Below are 20,657 nucleotides of genomic sequence, written 5' to 3'. Positions count from 1 at the left end.
ATCTCAGGTGTAACTCAAGTATCTTTTCATCCTTGCATTAAAATATAGAGAAGTTAATGTTTTGCTGGTACCACATGGGTTAATTCTCCATCACATATTTTAAATCTATTACACAGTGAATATAGAACAGAAACTGAAAAAAAACCCCTTATATCAAAAATCTAATTACAATATCTGTCAGACAAATTGCAACGAAGTATTTTTCCCAATTCCTTCAGCTCTGATTCACAGTTCTACAAGACTATATAGGTGAACAACATTAATTCATATTTATTTATACCAGACCACAGACGGCACTGTAGCGTAATACCAAGTCATACATGCATAACAACAGCCTCTCCTTTCCTGAGAAAAAAAATAACTGAGCCTTTTCATACTGGTTGTGTATTCAGAAATTCTACATAACAATCGTCTCATCACTCGGTCCTTTACTGGTGCAACTGCATGTTTTTCAGTCCTGGAAATGGAAATGAAATGTGTTGTAGTCATTAGTGCATTAGGACTAATGGATATGGGTTATATTATGATTTCATTTCCTGGATCTCCGTCCCCAAAGAGAAATGAGTAAACAGCCACATCTTTAGAAGTGGAAAGTGATGCTGGACTCTCTGAAGACGTACGAGCCAGATTGTGTCCCTGCTAAAACAATATATGCAAGAAAACAAAATCATCTATCTGGTTTGATTGTTGTGTGGATAAATATTACTAAAGCAATGCTAAAATTCCAGAAACTATATGCATGGCAATAGTTCAGGAGCTTCTTTATCAAAATGACCAGATCGTAGACTTCATAGTTTTAAATATGCTCACAGTAGGTAGGTTAAAGATCAGTAGTCTCTAGACAAAAACAATTTAAATCACGTTGCTCTTTAGTTTCCTTGTGAGTTAAAAGTTTTTGAGTTAATGGGTCATGAGTTAAGAAGAGCAACATGTCTGGGAATGGACAGGAATCAGTAATGGCATGTTTGTTAAGTCAGACTTCACCAATAATCTGTGAGCAGCAACACATCCAGTAGGGATCTAAAAACCTTTGTTTCATGCATGTGTGTCTGTAATGACAGTAAGACATTTAGAGAGCACAGACCTCCACCGAGGCCAACACCCTGCCTCGCAATGTAAAGAAAGGTGATCCAGTTCTGTGCCAAAAAAATGCAACGTGTTCTTTTGCTCATGTTCCACCTCCCCACCAAGTTGCATGGATCTTCTTTAACAGACAGTCATACAGAACAAAAACTAAAAGTGTTCTGTATTTGTAGTGAAGCAGAATGATACAATTCAATAGAAATAGACAAACAAATAAACTGAACACTGAACTTCTACTCCAAAAAAAAAAAAAAAACAGAAAGAAATGCTTAGAAAATGTCTTGGCTGATGCACGTTCAAGGTCATAAGTCAATCTTTTCTGTAGGAATGAACATTTTTTTGGTGGGGGGATGTTATGACCCTGGATCATTTTATGTTAAGATGGCAGACATCTCTGTGTCTGCAGGAGGAACTGGAGCCAGAACAGGTGGAGCTCTCTGATTGGTGGATGTGAAGGGACTGCTGCTCCACAATTGGACCAGGAGAAGGAGCAGCCGTTTTAGAGGAAATATATCCTTCTTCCCCTCTCTGCTGCTTCCAATGACAAGCCAGTCTGCTCTGTGAAAAACACTGAATTGTTTTGTGAGTAGCGGAATATGAATCATGAACTTGTAACTTGTGTCCTTTGAGAGAGATAGGTGTACATATGAGCACAATTAGCACTGCTGTTCTCCTTTTTGTTTTTCACTGTTTCCTGTTTTTTGTTGCAGAGTTTAAGGTCAGAAGTCTGTCTTTTGTTTCTTTTTGGTTGAGGAAAGTTTTTTTTTTTTTTGGTTTGTTGGTTTTAGGGTTCTGTTTCTTTGTACATACTTGAGAATACTTGTCTTCAGCTGGCCTTCTTTAGGAGTTTGAAGAGTGGGGAAGACTCGTGCTATGTCCAGGTTTCCCCTGGACCTGGCCACAAGACTGATCAGATCACTGTGACCTTAAGCAAATGGAGACATGAAGCAAACAGAAATTTTGTCCTTCCACCATGTTCTCCATATTATTTTCCAGCGTTTAGTGTTATCTCGGGTTGCAAGGTGGCTCGGTGTCTGTGGTTAGCATCGTTGCCTCTCAGCAAGAAGGTCGCCGGTTCGCATCCTGGTGAGGACACCCGGGATCTTTCTGTGTGGAGTCTCCATGTTCTCCCCGTGCAGTGTGGGTTCTCTCCGGGTTCTCCGGCTTCCTCCCACAAGGTCCAAAAACATGTTGAGGTTAATTGGTGATTCTAAATTGTCCGTAGGTGTGAATGTGAGTGTGCTTGGTTGTCTGTCTCTAAGTGTAGCCCTGTGATAGACTGGTGACCTGTCCAGGGTGTCCCCTGCCTTCACCCTGAGTCAGCTGGGATAGACTCCAGCCCCCCCGCGATCATTTTCAGGTGGAACTGCTCCAGTGGAGCTTCTTTCTGAACTGCAGCAGAACACAGTGCTGCTCTGGACAGTTTAGAGTAAGTGTATCAGAGTAAACAGAAAGTATTCTTAAAAAGGCAGATAAACTCTGGACTTTTAGATGTTATCAAAGTAGGTGTATTTGCACACAGCCGTACAAACTGAAGGTCATGATAAATGATTGGCGAATAGAGTGCGTACGGATGATCTGCCACTAACTATTAGGTGAAATGTTGTGTGTGGGTGTTTATGGGAATCTGATTGGTGAGCAAAGGGGGGGTTTGTGTAGCAGAGCCTCCTGCTGGCTCTGAGGCTCATCTCAGTCAGTCATGGGTCTTTCAGGGATTCAGACGTGGACATGGACACTGTTTGTGTGCCTGAGCTGGATGCCAACAGGACAAACACTGGCAGGACCGTAAGTTCACTTGTACTGTCTGAGAACTAACAACAGCATGCAGCTTTTGTGTAATTATGATTTTCGTTTTTGTTTTACACTGTCAATCACTAACTCATTACTTACAGCATTCAAGTGAGTTTTCTTGCAGGCCTGGTAGTTTTAAATGGCACCTTTGGCACACTGCCTTTGTCTCCTCATCACTCAATTTAAAGTGTTCCCACACAGCGAGGTCTTCAGCATGTTGTTGTCCTCTCTTTAACTGCCAAGATGAACTGAAGCAAGATGTTTCCTGCTAGTGGGTGGGATGTCAGGCTGTCACAGCTGAGAGGTCTATATGTCCACATTTTATTAGTGCAATTATAAAGTATAAATATTGTACAAAAATGTACTGACGAAATGTATTTGCAGTTCACCTTTACTGGTCCACCATTTAACAACAACAAAGAAAAAACAGACACAAAAAAAATCTGAATCTCATAATGCAAAACTCAATACATACGCAAAACACACAAATATCTAAATACAGTCGTGACTCGATAATCAGACCCTTAACAATCCGAAAACCTTGTTATCTGACAGGTTTTTAGGAAAAAACGAACTGAACCCATTAAAGTAGCTTTAACATACCGACAGCCTTGGATTCTGACTCCGACATGATATTCTATGTCACAAATCAGGATAACGGCGTATTATCTGACTGAACAATCCCACAGATTGGCTACGTTCAGACTTCAGGACTTAATGCTCAATTTTTTTGCGAGTTCGTTCATATTTCATAATTAAATGCGACTTGTATGTGATCTGCTGTGTGAACTTCATACGACCCAGAAGTGTCCCACATGCGCAGAAGAGGACACGACGACGTCACACGCAGCGAGTGTGCTCAGTGTTTATGGAAGTAAACACAGATGGTGGTGCCACCGCCGCCACTGATGGTGGAAACAGAACTGTGACTGCTATCCTAAATAGGTATCAGCAGCCAAGTTCTGCCTGTGCGTTCCGGACACTTCCACCCTGTTGGACTCCCGGGTGGAAGTGGCCCCCTGACCGTGCCGAATATTCTGATATTCATCATCAATTGGGCCTGAATATCCAGAGAGCAGAAAGTGCTATTCAGACCAGCCCTACTTGGTATTATAACAACTATGAACAATAAATATTAACGACAAATGAGCCTTCCAGCATCAAGCCCTCCTTGTACAGTATCTCGACAATCCGACAGCCTTGCTATCTGACATAAAAGAAGGTTTTACATTTAGTGTCGGATCATAGCGGCACGACTGTATGTACTGCCCATAAAGTTGGAATAAAAATTTTTGTACCTCTTCTTATGGAATGATTGTGACAATGTGATTTGTTCTTGATAGATAAAGTGTATATCTTCTCAAAGCTTTATTGATTTCACAATATGCACACAATACACACCACAGTATAAATTAAACCACAATTAACTTTTACAAACTGTGTGTTCAGCCTTAGCAAAATTGAAGGTGTTGAACAATAGGATTAAGGGTTGTGTGTCCATTTTTCAACTTTGGCCAATTTAACAAGAATGATAAAAATGGTAAATGGTCTGCACTCATTTAACGCTTTTTTATACATTATTCATACTCAAAGCACTTTGCAATGTGCTTCTCATCCACCCATTCACACACATTCATACACCAATGGTGACAGAGCTGCCATGCAAGGTGCTGCCTGCCATTGGGAGCAACTTCAGGTTCAGTGTCTTGCCCAAGGACACTTCGACTGTGGAAGGCCGACAACCTGCTCTACCACCTGAGCCACAGCCGCCCTAAACACAAGTTCGAAGGGATTTAATGCATTAGAATGTCCAATATTACTCTTTCAAATGTCACTAATATTGAGCACGGCCACCCCTGACATGGATCAATGGGTTAAGACGTCGTGGCAGACTGTCCACTCGCTGGTTGATGGTGTCAATGCACAGGACGTCCCACTCTTCAGTCAGATCCTGAAGTCAGAATTGGTTTCACCTGCTAAGTGGGGCTCAGTATGTAATCATTGCACCTGATCAAAAGGGAATACTGATGTGTAGAAATAGAATTTTTTTTTTTAAGAAAGTGTCTGAAAACAAAAATTATTCCAACTTTATGGGCAAGCGTGTCGTTCAATATTTGCAGCCCTAATATATTCCTCACATTGTGTCTGTGTTTCTGTTTCTGTAGGCAGTACATGGTGGCCATACCTGCGGTTCTTGAAGCTGGAGCTGAAACCAAATTCTGCGCGAGTCTCCTGAAGCCCAGCGAGACTCTAATCACAACAGTCACTTTGATGTCCAAAGAAACAAACACAACTCTTCTGGAGAAGACATCCAACACTGAGTTTCATACCTGCATTCAGTTTCAGGTCCGTTCTCCAGATTAACATGCATTTGTTTCATTTACATTAGACATTTAAAACTTTGATACAAACTACATTGTGGCTTAACTCAAAAATAATGTATACTTTAAAAAAAAACCAAACAGAATCTGTAAATATCAAAATTATGAATGCTGATGGCTGGTAAGTGTTGCTGTGAATATTAAATCATTCTCATGATTGTTGCCTAAGAGGTATGTTTCTGCCACAGGTTCCTTTAGTGCAGAATGAGGAGCAGCACAAGTTTGAGGTGGAGGTACGAGGCGACACGTTTTATTCCAAAAAAGTCCAGAGTGTCTTGGTCAAAGTCTACAAACCAATGACATTTGTCCAAACGGATAAGCCAATCTACCTCCCAGGACAAACAGGTAATAATCACTCATGTTCAGATTGAGTTGATTTGGACCTGAAGATGAAAGAATTCAGAAAAAAGATGAAGAGAGAGTGAAGCCATTTGTAACTTGTCTGTCACTTTACGTTCATGATTGATCACAAAAAAAGCTCAAAATTTACCATCAGCTACTTAAGAAAGGAAAATGTAATATCTTCTGGACTCATTACACATAAAGTGAAAAGTTTTTAGTATTTCTCTTTTTCAATTTTGGTAATTATGCCCTACAGGTTAAAAACTAACAACAAACAAACAAACAAAAACACATATCTCAGAATATTTCATTTTGAGTTTGAATAAATTACACTTCAAACTGTACAAATAGCTTTTGCTGAGTTTACCTGTTTTTAATTCAATTACAGAAAAATACAACTTTTTCACAAGAGTCACTGATTACATTTTTTAGTGCAATAGACATCATTTACATTTCTATTCAGCAGCATTTATTCGTATTTGTCTCGCTATATAGACTAGCTGTCATGACTCATGACGTCTGTCTTGTGCACACAGGATTCAGATTACCTACACATGCACAAGTGATTCACAGGAAATGATGCATGCATTACTGTTAAAGCCATGTAATTGACAGAACACTCCCTGCGGTCCAGGTTTTATTATGAGCCAGTGACATGAAATATAATATTGCATTTGCTGGCTGAAAATGAGGGCACACAAGCAAAATAGTGAGTGGTTGGCCCTTTTTGTGAGCAGATCAGTTTAAACGTTGAACAGTCCAGGCAGGAACAGTGCACAGAACGAGCACAATCGTACCAGTCAATTAAGGCGTGAAATCCAGCGATGCGTAGCGTTCTAACAATACACTAGTTATTATAACAACTATAAACAATACATATTAACAACAAATGAGCCTTCCAGCATCAAGCCCTCCTTGTATCTCGACCTCTGTCTTGACAATCTGACATAAAAGAAGGTTTTACATTTAGTGTCGGATTATTGAGTCACGACTGTAGTTCAGTTTTGGGGGTTTTTTTGTAAAAAAAAAGGATTTTTTGAAACAAGCATGTTGAAAACTGCAATGGCCTACAAGAGAATATGAATAAAATATTTGGGTAAATGTGATCAGTATTGAGCACACATTTTTGACTGAGTTTGCTTAAATTCAATCGATAGCTAGCTTTTTTCATATCCCAAGATTTTTGAATGTTTGATATCTGTGTCGTACTTCATATAAATGACTTATTAGCCTGAGCTACCTGTTTGGATAGAATTTCTCTAAAAGCATCATGTCACCTGTTTGATTTTGTTTCAGTGCATTTCAGAGTCATTACACTGGACACCAAGTTTAGACCTGCTCATCAGCTGGTGAGTGTTTCCATCTTCTTCAAGACCTATGATGTTACTGAGGCATGCCACTGCAACAGAAAAGATGCAACATAGTGAAGTGAAGTCTATATGGTTGTGCTCCTTTCCCCGGGCTGTTGTTCCATCAGTCTGTATGAATAACTTAGTGCCAGGGCTCCTGTTAAAGCTTGCAGACCAGCACAACACTCACAACCTCTCAGTAAACCTGCCTGTGAGAGTTGAAGGTTTGCAAATATTTGTGTGAGTGCTGTGATAAATCTGTCGACACAGTTTCCCTGTTTTACAAACATTTTGTTGCAGAGAATCAAATTTAAGTCAAAAAATCTTTTCAACTAAAGTAAAACTAAATAAAACAGTAGATTCAGCCTGCCAGAACATGTATGCTGCACACATTGTGAGGTTCACTTTGTGGTTTAATGTTAAATATAAGGCAGTTGTTTGAGTGTCACGTGCACCGTCCAGTGTGTTGTACCAGCGCCTGTAAACACAAAACAGAGAGTGCTTCTCACTGACACCTGAAAACATGGAAACGAAGCTGTTGCAGGTCATCATACGACTACGTAGTTGTGCATCCAGCTGTGAGCTGTGACAACTGGACCTGCAACCAAGCATGAGTGACTTAAAATAAAGAAACAGCAGGCTCTCCCCCAATGGCTCTGGGCCGGGGATCACACAATCACAAAATCAAACTTGCACCAGTGATGCCCTGTGGGATGTTTGTTGGATCAACAGATGTCCCACAGGGCTAAGACACCAATGTGAACACCAGACCAGATGTGTGTTCAACAAAATGCATTCCAGCTCTCACAATAGAGTGCAGTCTGGGCCATGGGAATGCATATCTCCAAAGAGCTCAGTGCTTGAGATCAGCACAATAAGATGTGTGTTTGTCCCACCAAAGGCCTTGTGACTGGCTCACAGCCACAACCTGCTTCAGAACAACTGTCACTAACTGTAAAGGAAGTGGGGGTCTTTCATTTTTTATAACAACATGAAAGAAAACTTAAAGAGAGACCTGAGTGAACGTCTGTGACTCCCCACAACAATGATTCAATATCTGGACATTTTGGGTGGTAGGGACTCAGATCCTATCTGGAGTTCAAGATATTCAAAAAGACCATCATATAAAACATCATTCTGGGTTTGTTTGTGACCTGTTGAATTTCTCTAAGTGCCAAATTAGCCCACAACCTAAATTAGCAGCTGCTTTCAGTTTATAATCTCCTCATCCTTTTATCTGAAAACACAATATTACACTGTTAAATTGTGTTTTCTTCCATGAAGCTCATCCATCACCATGTTGGTTTTGTGTTGTTTTTGTGTCTTGTTGTTGGTGTTACTGTTTGTGCCATAGCTTGTAGTTGTCTTGTTTAAGTTAGTAAAGGCGAGCTTTATAACTGTTTTTGTACACATTTCAGCCCCATAAATTGTGAAGGATTTAGCCACCCAGCTTTCACAAGTAACCTTGTTCTTTAAATCAGTGCTGAAACTGTCCTTGACTGTGCAGCACCTGCCATGTTGTTGTAATAATCTTATTAGAAAAATCTCCCTGGTCAAATGCTGAAGTTATTGTTATTGTATGATCGTGTAATAATTCTGCACGATCACTCATCAGTTTCACTATGAGCACATTTTAGCTTTGCGAGTTCTAACAACCCAACGATAACAAATCTCCTTTTTTCTTCTTCCAGTACACCTTCATTGGAGTTGAGGTAAGACTTCCACCCCATATGTCTATGCCATTAAACCTGTAAATATATATTTTTGTAAATGTATTTATTTTAAAAAAATGTATTAATGTATTGTACTGTACATGTAATGTTCTTAAAAATACAGTTGTGACTCGATAATCAGACCCTTAACAATCTGAAAACCTTGTTATCCAACAGGTTTTTAGGAGAAATGAAAGAAACCCATTAAAAATACCCTTAACATACTGACAGCCTTTGATTCTGACTCCGACACGACATTTTATGTCACAAATAAGGACAACGGCGTATTATCTGACTTAACAGATTGGCTACGTTCAGACTGCTCAATTCAGATTTTTTTTTTTTTTTTGTGAAATCCAATTTTTTTGTGAGTTCATTCACATTTCCAATTAAATGCGACTTGTATGTGATCTGCTGTGTGAACTTCATACGACCCAAAAGAAGAGGACACGACGACGACACACGCCACGAGCATGCTCATTGTTTGTGGAAGTAAACATGGATGGTAACGATGGAGCGAAACTGCCATTCCCCCACCGCCACCAATGGTGGAAACAGAACTGTGACCGCTAACTAAACCGGCATCAGCAGCCAAATACTGCCTGTGTGTTCCGGCCACTTCCACCCCGGGGGTGCACTCCAATGGGGGTGGAATTGGCTGCAACATGCACAATCACACCAGTCAATTAGGCGCGAAATCCAGCAATGTGCAGTGTTCTAGCAATACACTAGTCATTATCACAACTATAAACAATAAATATTAACAACAAATGACCCTTCAAGCATCAAGCCCTCCTTGTATCTCCACCTCCATCTTGACAATCCGACAGCCTTACTATCTGACATTAAAGAAGGTTTTACATTTAGTGTCGGATTATTGAGTCACAACTGTATTTTTTTAATGTATGGTCTCATGACAACACTGACCTGTCCCTCAAAGCAGACACAGCCTTCATGACATAGAACTTTAAACTTTAAACTATTTAAATGGGTGAGTTACATACAAATTCCACCCCAGTACAGTTGTCATGAACGGTGAAATTAGTTATGCAGACCAACATGTTGTTGGTATTAGGATTTGAATCACATATCTCTGCTGTAAAGTTGGACATTTTAACATGGGGCTCTATAGGGATTGGCGCACTTTCGAAGCCAGCCTCAAGTGGACATTCAAGGAACTGCATTTTTTGTCACTTTCATACTGGCTTCATTATTTTGCACTTGGGGTTTCTGCTTGATCCTGACAAGAATATCTGTCTCTTTAGCTTTCACTAGGAAGTTAAAATATGGCTCCAAATAAATACCAGTGTTTGTCTGTATTTGATGGGTATGTAAGTAAGCAACAGCTTGGTACCAACCCAACCTTAAATGGTGATACAATGAAGTTCCATTTACAGCTTGTTTCTTAACTTCTCATTATTTGTTTAGAACTGCATTATATAATGATCAAGTGTCCGTATAGTCCTTAAAATACTAAATAAGAGGACAAATGCATGCATGTTTTGTTTTTTATTATTTTGTGTCCCTAAAGTCACAATAGGCTCTCACTGGTTTCCCCACTTGTTTTAACAGGATGCTAAGGACAACCGGATTGGACAGTGGCTGAACAAAACATCTGGTGGTAAAATACTGCAGCTCTCTCACTCTTTAAACTCTGAGAGCCATGAAGGACTTTATAAAGTTATTGTGAAGACTGATGAAACGACAATACAGCACAGCTTCAAAGTGAAGAAATATGGTACGTTATGTTCCTCTCTTGCGATTCTTTTTTTTTATGACAGAGGAATGCTAACGACCATATTTTCTCCACAGTTTTGCCAAAATTTGATGTAAAGATAAATGCATTTGATGAAATAAACATCGCACAAAAGGAAGTAACCGTGGATGTATGTGCAACGTAAGTAGTGGGATTTTTATTTCTTCATGTACATGACATTTTATCATTCCAACTAACAAAACCTTTTTACTGCCAAACCCATGATTTCTTCATATTTCCCTCTCAGATATACATACGGGCAGCCTGTGCCTGGTACTGCAGAACTTAAGATTTGTAAATATTACGGGATGAGTCGCTATGGATCAGAACAGTGCCAAAACAAGGCAAAGCAGGTACAGTTTCTACAAATACTGAATGTTACTATGTTGTGTGTCCTTATGTGTATGTATACTTTGACACATTTTGTGAAGCACCAGTAATGTTGTGTTGATTGTTGTTGACCTATCCACCTACCCCAACCTCCTCCGACTGTGGCATCTGAGTATGCCCAATATATTGTCACACTATATATTACCGTAAGTGCCACAGTAAACATTAAATGATATAAGGGCAAATACAGATATAGTTGCCCCTGCCAGCCATGATTGCACTGAGCCCCAGTAAACCATTATTCCGTCCAACTTACCACCAAATAGGTGTCTTCTTTCCTTAATCATGGCTAGCTGGTTGTCCAAGGTGAAATGGGTACAAGCCATGTATACATTACATGTTATTATAGTTGCCCCTGACCATGGGGCAACCAGTAGAGTAATTGGTCCCATCTGTGTGTCTGTCTATCTTTGTGTCTGTGAACAGTTTCTAGCTCGAATACTAAGGGATAAAAAGTTGATATTTTACAGGAGCGGTCAAAGTTCACATTTTCAAAGATATCGTGTCATGGCCAGCAGGAGCAACTACATCCCTCTGCTGGGGGCCCTCTAGTTTCAAATAAAATGGCAATAGCATAATTTTTTGACCTTGAGCTTGACTTTGAAGTATCACCCAAGATCAGTGTTACATCTCCAGTGGAAAGCCTACACATGGTTTCTGATACAAACATTGTGCCTATTTTGCATCGTTTTCAAGTTGCAGTGCCGTCAAAATGTATGAACCTTGAAACATCACCCAAGGGCAAATGTTACATCACCAGTGGAAAGCCCCAGCACGGTTGCTTAGATAGCCATCTTACTCGGTCAGACCTAGTAACGTTTCTGTGTAACTTTCAGTGCAGTCAAATCTGAACTGCATTCTGCTGCATTCACAAATAGCCACGTAAATCCAATGAGCAGCCTGGTTGTGGTTGTTGCTTCAATAACTGGCAAGGTCAGGTGTATTTGTTACACTGTCATGAAGAGCATCCAAAAGCACATTTTAGATGGTTACCAGTTTCAAAATCCACTTTACTATAGGAAACATCAAGAGCAGTATCAATCTAGCAAACTAAATGATGGCTTTTTGTTTGTGTGTTTGTTTGTTTGTTTTTTATTGATCCCACAAGAAAAATGGTCTTTTCTCTTATCCAGCTCGCTAGCAGGCTCAGCCACACCATAGCACGTCTGGAGCAAACAGGGCATAACAGCGGTAGCTTGGTGACCTGATCAGTAGCCCAAAGCCTTCACCACATACTTGATATTAGTTTAGCTTTAGTCTCTTGTTTATTCGTGGCTCCTTCAACCTTAATGTACTGTTCAATCTTGCTCATTCCTCAGCTCTCTGTCACTGTGGTGGGTATGTCTGAATGAAGCCACGAAGAACACTGAAAATGAACTATGTCTGACACCAACGCTTTGGTTAGCTTCCATCTTTCTCCTGCTACTAAATCTTTTTCATTTTTTACCTTGTTGTCTTCAACCCAGTCGGACACTGACTCAAGTGACATCACTCGAGGATGCTTATCAGAGTCAGCGCCGCCTCTGGAGCTAGACAACCGGTGCATTCATCATTTCAGTTGCTTTTACAGCTTTTCCTTTCCTTTCTTTCTTAGAAATACATTGTAAAGCAGCTGTTTCAGAATTTCACAAAATATTTATTTCTAGCATGTCCGGGGTGCACTGTGGAGAGAAGGTAGATGACCCACATTCATGTCACGGTAATATAATTATTACCTTTGTGCTTTCCAGACAAACAAGAGTGGCTGTGCCACATTCACCTTCAGGGTCTCTTCCACAATGTCACGTCAACTATTTCCCTATCTCGGAGTTTTTGGAGAAACTAAAGTAATTCTCCAGGCCAAAGTGACAGAGGATGGGACAGGCAAGTCAAAAATTGCCTTTGAAAATTAAACCAAAGTTTTATGCAGTGTTGCATACACGCTGTTGTAATGTGGAGTTTTTTGGTTTGTTTGTTTTTTTACAGGCATTTCACAACCTCAAGAGAAAGAAATAAAAGTTTCACAGATTGTAACAAAGCTGTCCTTCATTGATACACCCAAGACTTACATACCAGGATCAACTGTTGAAGTAAAAGTAAGTGCAAGATAGATGTGATCCTGTACACAGGACGGCTGAGGCCATGTATGTTCTCAGTGGCATAACTTTGTATTTCCAACAGGTTAAAGTGGTTCACTACAATAACACACCGATCGCTGACAAAGTGGTCCACCTTTTCAACCGTCAAAGGAAACAGTCCATAGCAACTGACAGCAATGGTATCGCAGCTTTCTCACTGAACACAACTAACCTCGATGGGGACCTCAGACTCAGGGTACGTAAGACATTCCTTGTTATGTCTGTGAGGGAAACTTTTCAGTCACATCAGTACAGTTTGAGCAAGATGATGGCATCACTTAATGACACTGCATCTGCTTTGGTCACTTTGCATTGGAAGTTTTCACAAACATGTATTCAGACTCGGAGTTGACCAACTATTGTTTTGTTTTGTTTTAACCCAGTTCTGATAATCAATTAATTTAAAAATGTGTTATATTTGTAGTCAGCAGTCTGTACACCGCCCACAGTGCTGTCTGACTCACCTGTAACAGCCTCCTTACACTGACGTTTACATGTCGAAACATTTTCTTTCATTTGAACATACATATAACATAAATAAGCAAAAGTATTTCAATGAAGTTTTGACATTAAGATGCTTGTTTTATATCGGTTCCCATTATCGGTTATTGGTGTTGGCCCTGATTAAAAGTTATCGTTACGAACACTAATTCAGAAGGATGGTTTTAAAACTGCAGCTGACTTGTTCTAAAACACATCCCTTAATTATACCAACACATGCACAGTGCCTTCAGTTTAAACTTGGGTCATCCATCCATCCATTAACTGCACCTGCTTTATCCTGCAGGGGGTCGAGGGGGGCCTGGAGTCTATTTGAGCCGACTTTGGGCAAGAGAAAGGATGCATTCTTGACAGATCCCCAGTGAAACAAGGGAGAATAATTTGTAGTCTATTTTTAAGGATAAATGTCTCGTTTGTTTTATTATAGACTATCTACCTTTGAACTGGTCAAAATATAGAATAGGTATGTAGATGTAATGTAATGCGAAATGAATTGACTTATTCGTAAAGCCTGGAGAGGACTTTTAACACTCGTTAACCAAAGTTTGTTTTCAAAATTCTACCTTCGATTGCGCTTTAGCAAAGGAACAAAAAAACTATGCCTGTGTCAAAGCAATACTCAGACAAGAAAACGACAGTAAATAAGATGAAGTTTGTTAATGGTGCTTTTTCTCAGGCTGAGGTGACATCTGGACGATTGTACTGGTTGGGACGACAGAATGATGCTGAAGTTGGCATCATAATCAGGTCTTCTGTTACAGCGGAAGGCTCTTTGGAGGTGAAGAAGAAAGATGAGCAACTTCGCTGTCACAGTGAAGAGACTGTCTTCATTAAATACTCCATATTTGGGCAGAACGAGAACTCTGTGGATGTGATGCATTTGGTGAGTAAGTGTGTGTGTTTAGTCATGCCAGCAGTGGGGCTGTGGTGAGGGCAACGTCAGTCTGCGGGTTGGTTTGTCGACCACAAACCACTTTTAAAAAGCCAGCAGGGGGCGACTTCTCTCAAGTCAGATTGTAAAGAAGTCTATGAAGACTTCTCCTACTTCTTCCATTATTATCTAAGCACACATATTCCTTATTAGTTTATGGTCTGAGTCCCTATTTTCAAGACTTTTTAAATATAGTAGCATGCTCATTTAGTAAATTATAGTCCCATTTTGAGTAGAATAGACAAGAAAGCAGGATATGTTGTAGTGTGGGGTTACTTTATGAATGACAGGTTGCTTACTGAGTGTGGTGACGGTCTAATTCCACACTTCAAAAGAGTAGTCCACAAATGAATGGGTGATGTCACAGTGCCTACATCTATCTTTAATGTACAGTTTACGCTGATGGACTTCCTATCAAACCTTGGCCGTACTTTGCTTCAGTGCTAATCAACAAATGTTAGCCTGCTAAAACGTTACTGAAAAGGTGGATTTGCTGGTAGACTGAGTCACTGTCATGGTTGTGGTCTATTTGTCTCACTGAATTTTTAGCCAACAGTTTGAAAATGAAAATGAAAATTTGAATATCAACTTGTCATAGCTGCTGTTGTTGCTGCAATGCAGTTCGGTCACAGGGATAAATGATAATATAAACACGTAACATCCAAATAATCCGATCCGGTCAGCTGGCACTGAAATTTGCTGTTGGAGTGAATAAGTTTATATAGTGAGTTAACAAATCTTTGAACCATTGTTGTTTTTATTTTTCCAGGTCTTATCTAGAGGAGCTATCACCATGCAAGGATCCACAAAGGTTCATGTGCAAAATCAACAAGGTATATGAAAATGACAGCTTTAGCAATGACTCTGGTTGTAGATGTGTGTCCATACATACCAAGTTCACTCTGCAGAAACACTTGTGAATTATGTATAGAGACTTTCTCTTTTAAAATGCTAAACCGGGCTTTTGAACCAGAGACTAGAACGTTGTGACATCTGAAGCTGTACACTGAATGTTAGTCTGTTTAAAGTCTGTCCCTAAATATTAGTCATTTTTAACCTTTAAAGTGGTAGTCTTGAAGATTTTCATTTAAATAAATGTCACTTAAGCCACTGTCTGTCATGTATAGAAGGTGCAGTGATGATGGATATTATTAACTGGATGTCTGTGGCAACATGTCCAGAAACGGTGTCGAATTAACTTGCTGCAAATCCAAACTGAACAGTTTTTACTGCTGCAGCTTCACATTAAAAGCCTTTAACTGGCAACATGAGCTCATTTTTATTATTAAGTAGTGGCAGGAAATGCAATATGTCTGTCAATAAGCTTAGCGAAATTGTTTATCAAAAATGCAACCACACATCAACACAACAAGCATTTCTCGACAGTGGATCAGTTTGAAATATTGCAGGGAGTGATGGAACAAGAAGGAATAGGCAGGTGACTGGCTGCATGTCTCCAACTTCTCAGCAACTAACCCTGCTGTTCACAGACTGCTGCCTTGTGCAGCATGAAATCACAAAGAGTGATGGAACAGTGGCAACTACTGTCTGACTCATTTAATAAAATGGCATCCGCTTGTGTTGCTGCCCCCAGAATTCTGTGATTTGTCGTATTAAACCATGTTTTCCGTTACCACCAGTAGCTGCACATTTCTCTAAAACAACCAATACTGAAATCTAAGAGATTGCCACATAAGCATTCAACGATAATGCAGTTTAAGACTGAAATACACACTTTGCTGACTTATGTTTGCTCTTGTTTTTGTTTCAGTGAATGAGGGCGAAGTGTCCTTTAATTTGACAGTGTCTCCTGAAATGGCACCAGACATTCAGGTTGTGGCCTATGCTGTCCTCCATGATGGGACAGTCATCAAACACAGTGCTGACTTCTCCACCGAGAAATGCTTCAGTCACAAGGTCAGTGAAGGAAGATGACGCGTTATACATCAGGTTAACATTTAACTCTTTATGTAACAGTGTCTTGTTGTGATGAAGTTTAGACAACATGCTTGTTGCACAAAATGATCACATAAGTGTTTAATGAAAGACTGTAGTTTTCACTGATGAAGATTCCAAACAGTTATGTTGTTTAAGTCCTTTCTGTTTGAGCAGTAGCACTTACCTTTATGTGCTTTGATAAACAAAAGTCAAAAAATATGATTCAGTTGTCCATAACCTTCTATGTTGAACCTGTAAACTGTGGCCGAGGTCAAACCACAAACTAGACTGTTGTAGGTTTACAGCTGTGCGTTTGTGTGTTTTGTATTTCAGGTGTCGCTGAAGTTTTCACCATCGTCAGCTGTTCCAGGAGAGGACACCAGCATGCAGGTGACAGCCCAGCCAGAGTCTCTGTGTGGTGTGAGCATTGTGGACCAGAGTGTCCTCATCCAGGAGCCGGGAAAGACTCTTGATGCTGGAAAGGTAACTGTCAGAATCCTTACGAATAGTTAAGTAATAAAAAGGGTGGCAAGGTGGCTCAGTGGTTAGCACCGTTGCCTTGCAGCTAGAAGGTCACCGGTTCTCGTCCCGGTGGGGGCACTGGGATCTTTCTGTATGGAGTTTGCATGTTCTCCCCGTGCAGCGTGGGTTCTCTCCGGGTTCTCCATCTTCCTCCCACAGTCCAAAAACATGTTGAGGTTAATTGGTGATTCTAAATTGTCCGTAGGTGTGAATGTGAGTGTGCTTGGTATCTGTCTCTAAGTGTAGCCCTGTGATAGACTGGTTACCTGTCCAGGGTGCCTTAAGTCAGCTGGGATAGACTCCAGCCCCCCCATGATCCTAGTGAGGATTAAGTGGTGTATAGATAATGGATGGATGGATGGATGGATGGATAGATTGAAGTAATAAAAACAATGATAACATGATGATAAACGTGTTAAGCTAAAGGAAATTAGATTACAAAAAGTTATTTACAGCATATTAGTTCCACAGGGGAACTCAGTTCCAACTGACTGGTCGGGAGTTCCACGTATTTATGCTCACCCCCAATTTACATGGCTCGCAGCCCATTATTGGCCCAAAATGACTTAAAGTATGAATGCCTGAGAAACCACCTGGTGAGGGATCGAAGGACTATGGTGCAAGTATCTGATAAGTCATTTCATAGACCCTCCTCCTCTGTTTGGAGGTCACTTTTCCATTTTAACATAGATGGCCTTCTTAACTCTTCATTTAAACCATATGTCTTCTCTGTCCAGACTGGGGACATGGCTGTCCTCAAAGAAGTGTCTACAACACCACTTATCAGGTACTCACAAGGCAATCCTGAGATCCTTCCCCCGGCAGTTTCACCGTTAAAATGACATCTACACCTCTGTCCTCGTCAAGCTTCTCTGAATATGCAGATACTTTTCCTTTAGATGGTGTAACATACAGGACATCATTCTGTACAGTGAAGCTAAAACATCCAAGAAAATGACCAATGATCGAAACACATTTTGAGTACTGAAAAAAAAACACAGTGAGTTTGTCTTATTCATTTTGTCAAACTGGTCCAGACTGATGTGAATATTGCTGGCATGCTAATTTCTTATTTGTGTGTGTTTTTGTTTTAGAGCCTTTATATTTTTATTAGAGCGGGCCATTGACTGTGTATAAAAGATGGGTGTAGCTTCCTGGTTTGAAAAGTAATGCCACCAACTGAGTACTTGGAACCTGCATTCTTTCTGATGGCCAGCAGGGGGCAATTCCTCCAAAAAGAGTTCAGATTGTATAGAAGTCTGTGGGAACATGACCCTACTTCTCATCAGATTTGTTATCTCAGTAAACATTTTCATGATGACTTTATGGTCTCAGTTGTGAGTTTGAAAACAGGGTATGCTTTTTTTTTTTTTTTGGCTTTATTGACAGTACATTGGAGAGAGGAAGACAGGAAAGTGGGGTGAAGAGTGGGGGAGGGACCTGCAGCAAAGGGCCATGAGTCGGGCTTGAACCCATGGCCACTGCGTCGGGGACAATAGCCCCTGTTTATGGGGAAAACAGGGTATGCTTTTGGCGGTGGCTGCCTTGTTCCTGACAGGTTGCTGCTGTATTACTGTGGATCGTGTCCTCTGGTTATCACTCAGATCCACCTCTTGTTTGTTACGTCCCAAAATTCAAACCTCTTCAAAATGAGAGTCCACCAACCAGTGAGTGACATTACAGTACCTGGTCCATCTTTTATGTACAGTCTATGGAATAGACAGTAAATGTAGGGAGAGAGATGAAAAACAACATGACTCAAAGTTTGCCGATTGCATTTTGCAGCCTCAGTGCTTACTTTGGTGACTGCTACTGGTAATATCAGCCGACATGCTGGCAGACAGCAACATACACACCACAGACAGTGCATCTCATTTGTAGAAAAACCAATGGAAGAAGCAAAAACACATTCTGAAAAGGGGCACTGGCACCTTAGTTGGCCAGAAATTCTATTTTTATGATTTAGGATTCATGTGAAGGGCTTGTTTGAAATAAATGCTGGTGTTCNTTTTTTTTTTTTTGGCTTTATTGACAGTACATTGGAGAGAGGAAGACAGGAAAGTGGGGTGAAGAGTGGGGGAGGGACCTGCAGCAAAGGGCCATGAGTCGGGCTTGAACCCATGGCCACTGCGTCGGGGACAATAGCCCCTGTTTATGGGAAAAACAGGGTATGCTTTTGGCGGTGGCTGCCTTGTTCCTGACAGGTTGCTGCTGTATTACTGTGGATCGTGTCCTCTGGTTATCACTCAGATCCACCTCTTGTTTGTTACGTCCCAAAATTCAAACCTCTTCAAAATGAGAGTCCACCAACCAGTGAGTGACATTACAGTACCTGGTCCATCTTTTATGTACAGTCTATGGAATAGACAGTAAATGTAGGGAGAGAGATGAAAAACAACATGACTCAAAGTTTGCCGATTGCATTTTGCAGCCTCAGTGCTTACTTTGGTGACTGCTACTGGTAATATCAGCCGACATGCTGGCAGACAGCAACATACACACCACAGACAGTGCATCTCATTTGTAGAAAAACCAATGGAAGAAGCAAAAACACATTCTGAAAAGGGGCACTGGCACCTTAGTTGGCCAGAAATTCTATTTTTATGATTTAGGATTCATGTGAAGGGCTTGTTTGAAATAAATGCTGGTGTTCTATTAAGTTAATGTGTTAACATTCTAGTGATTTCAAAATTTATGTTTAAAGGAATCTGTCATTTTAGATATTCGATTTGCTGCCTGTCAAGAAAATGTCCAGTGTTCAACCAGAGGGCGGAGATGCTGAAACTTGCTTCAGTGTGAGACAAAAAAAGAGTCAATTTTCTCATTCAAACCCAGAAACATTTCTCATTGTTTAACCGTTGTTGTTTTTTTTTGTTTTGTTTTTTTTTAAACCTTTGTGTATAACTGAATAACCTGATTTACTGTTGTTATGGTTCACCCAGTTATATGGTGAAAAATTCACATTTTGCTAAATTATCTAGAGTTTGGGGTTGAGAATGGCAACAAACTTGTTGTCATCATGTGAGGTTCTACCAATCCTCAGAAGAAAAGGTTCCAGGGGCAGATCTGGTGAGACTGTTTGATTCCAGCCAATTTGATAATAATAATAATAGTTAGGGTTAGTTAGGGATAATTTTAACAAAGTTAAAATTGTTATGTATGTCGGATTTCTTCAGGTTCTAGGAGAATAATGATGAAGAATTCGAGACTTCGCAGCGACTTTCACATGAATGCAAGAATATCAAATCCAGCACCAGTTGTGACGGTCCGCACGTTTTTCCCTGAGACTTGGATTTGGGACTTGGTGGAAATTGGGTGAGCTTGTGTTTTTTTTGTTTTGTTTTGTTTTGTTTTCCAGAACAGTCCTGTATATCCAGATCTTCTATCATTTGTTATGATATTACTTTTAGATTTTATTTTTCTATGTATTTGTCATTTTTATCAAAGATATTGAATATTCTATGTTATGAAATGATTATGTTTCCCACAATAAAATGCTGTCAGTAGAGATATCTTTTCAAAACTTTGTAGAGGTTTGGCTGTAATCTGGCAATGTCAGAACCACGATGGTGGGATACTGTATGACTGAAAAATATGTACTTAGTGCACAACAGAAGAAAATATCCTGAGGCACGACACTTTGCTGTGATAAATATTTAGTGAACAATATTGCTTTGGATGGAAAGTGCAAGGAAGAGTTAAAGGCATATCACTTTGCACTGATTTAAAGGTACGTTTTAAACATTGCAAAATACGTTTAAAGTTAGGATACTGAGTAGAAGAGGTGAAGAGTTCATTTGCAAAAACAGATAACTCCATCTTCACAAACCTTCAGAATAACCGC

The 20,657-nt window shown here is 40.1% G+C and overlaps 2 protein-coding genes across 2 annotated transcripts in view; both read left to right on the top strand.

The window, feature by feature from the left end:
* Positions 1–2,782: 2,782 nt before the first annotated feature.
* LOC103369558 (alpha-2-macroglobulin-like) lies at positions 2,783–16,288 on the top strand. Its single transcript, XM_008298306.1, has 14 exons — positions 2,783–2,868; positions 5,040–5,220; positions 5,444–5,600; positions 6,894–6,946; positions 8,638–8,658; positions 10,231–10,396; positions 10,471–10,555; positions 10,662–10,767; positions 12,535–12,667; positions 12,770–12,879; positions 12,965–13,117; positions 14,099–14,305; positions 15,123–15,186; positions 16,125–16,288. The coding sequence occupies exons 1-14, from the start codon at positions 2,783–2,785 to the stop codon at positions 16,286–16,288; spliced, it is 1,686 nt and encodes a 561-aa protein (XP_008296528.1).
* The window catches only part of LOC103369554 (alpha-2-macroglobulin-P-like), a 19,861-nt gene continuing 15,425 nt past the window's right edge, over positions 16,222–20,657 (top strand). The window contains exons 1-5 of the mRNA XM_008298302.1: positions 16,222–16,270; positions 16,625–16,774; positions 19,534–19,608; positions 19,795–19,882; positions 19,990–20,128. Coding sequence (XP_008296524.1) covers positions 16,676–16,774; positions 19,534–19,608; positions 19,795–19,882; positions 19,990–20,128 — 401 coding nt within the window. The 5' untranslated portion in view covers positions 16,222–16,270; positions 16,625–16,675. The remainder of the gene's footprint in view (positions 16,271–16,624; positions 16,775–19,533; positions 19,609–19,794; positions 19,883–19,989; positions 20,129–20,657) is intronic.

This window comes from Stegastes partitus, unplaced genomic scaffold (assembly GCF_000690725.1).
Source record: "Stegastes partitus isolate 25-593 unplaced genomic scaffold, Stegastes_partitus-1.0.2 Scaffold1303, whole genome shotgun sequence".
NCBI lineage: Eukaryota > Metazoa > Chordata > Actinopteri > Pomacentridae > Stegastes > Stegastes partitus.
This window is presented reverse-complemented; position numbering and strand designations above follow the sequence as displayed.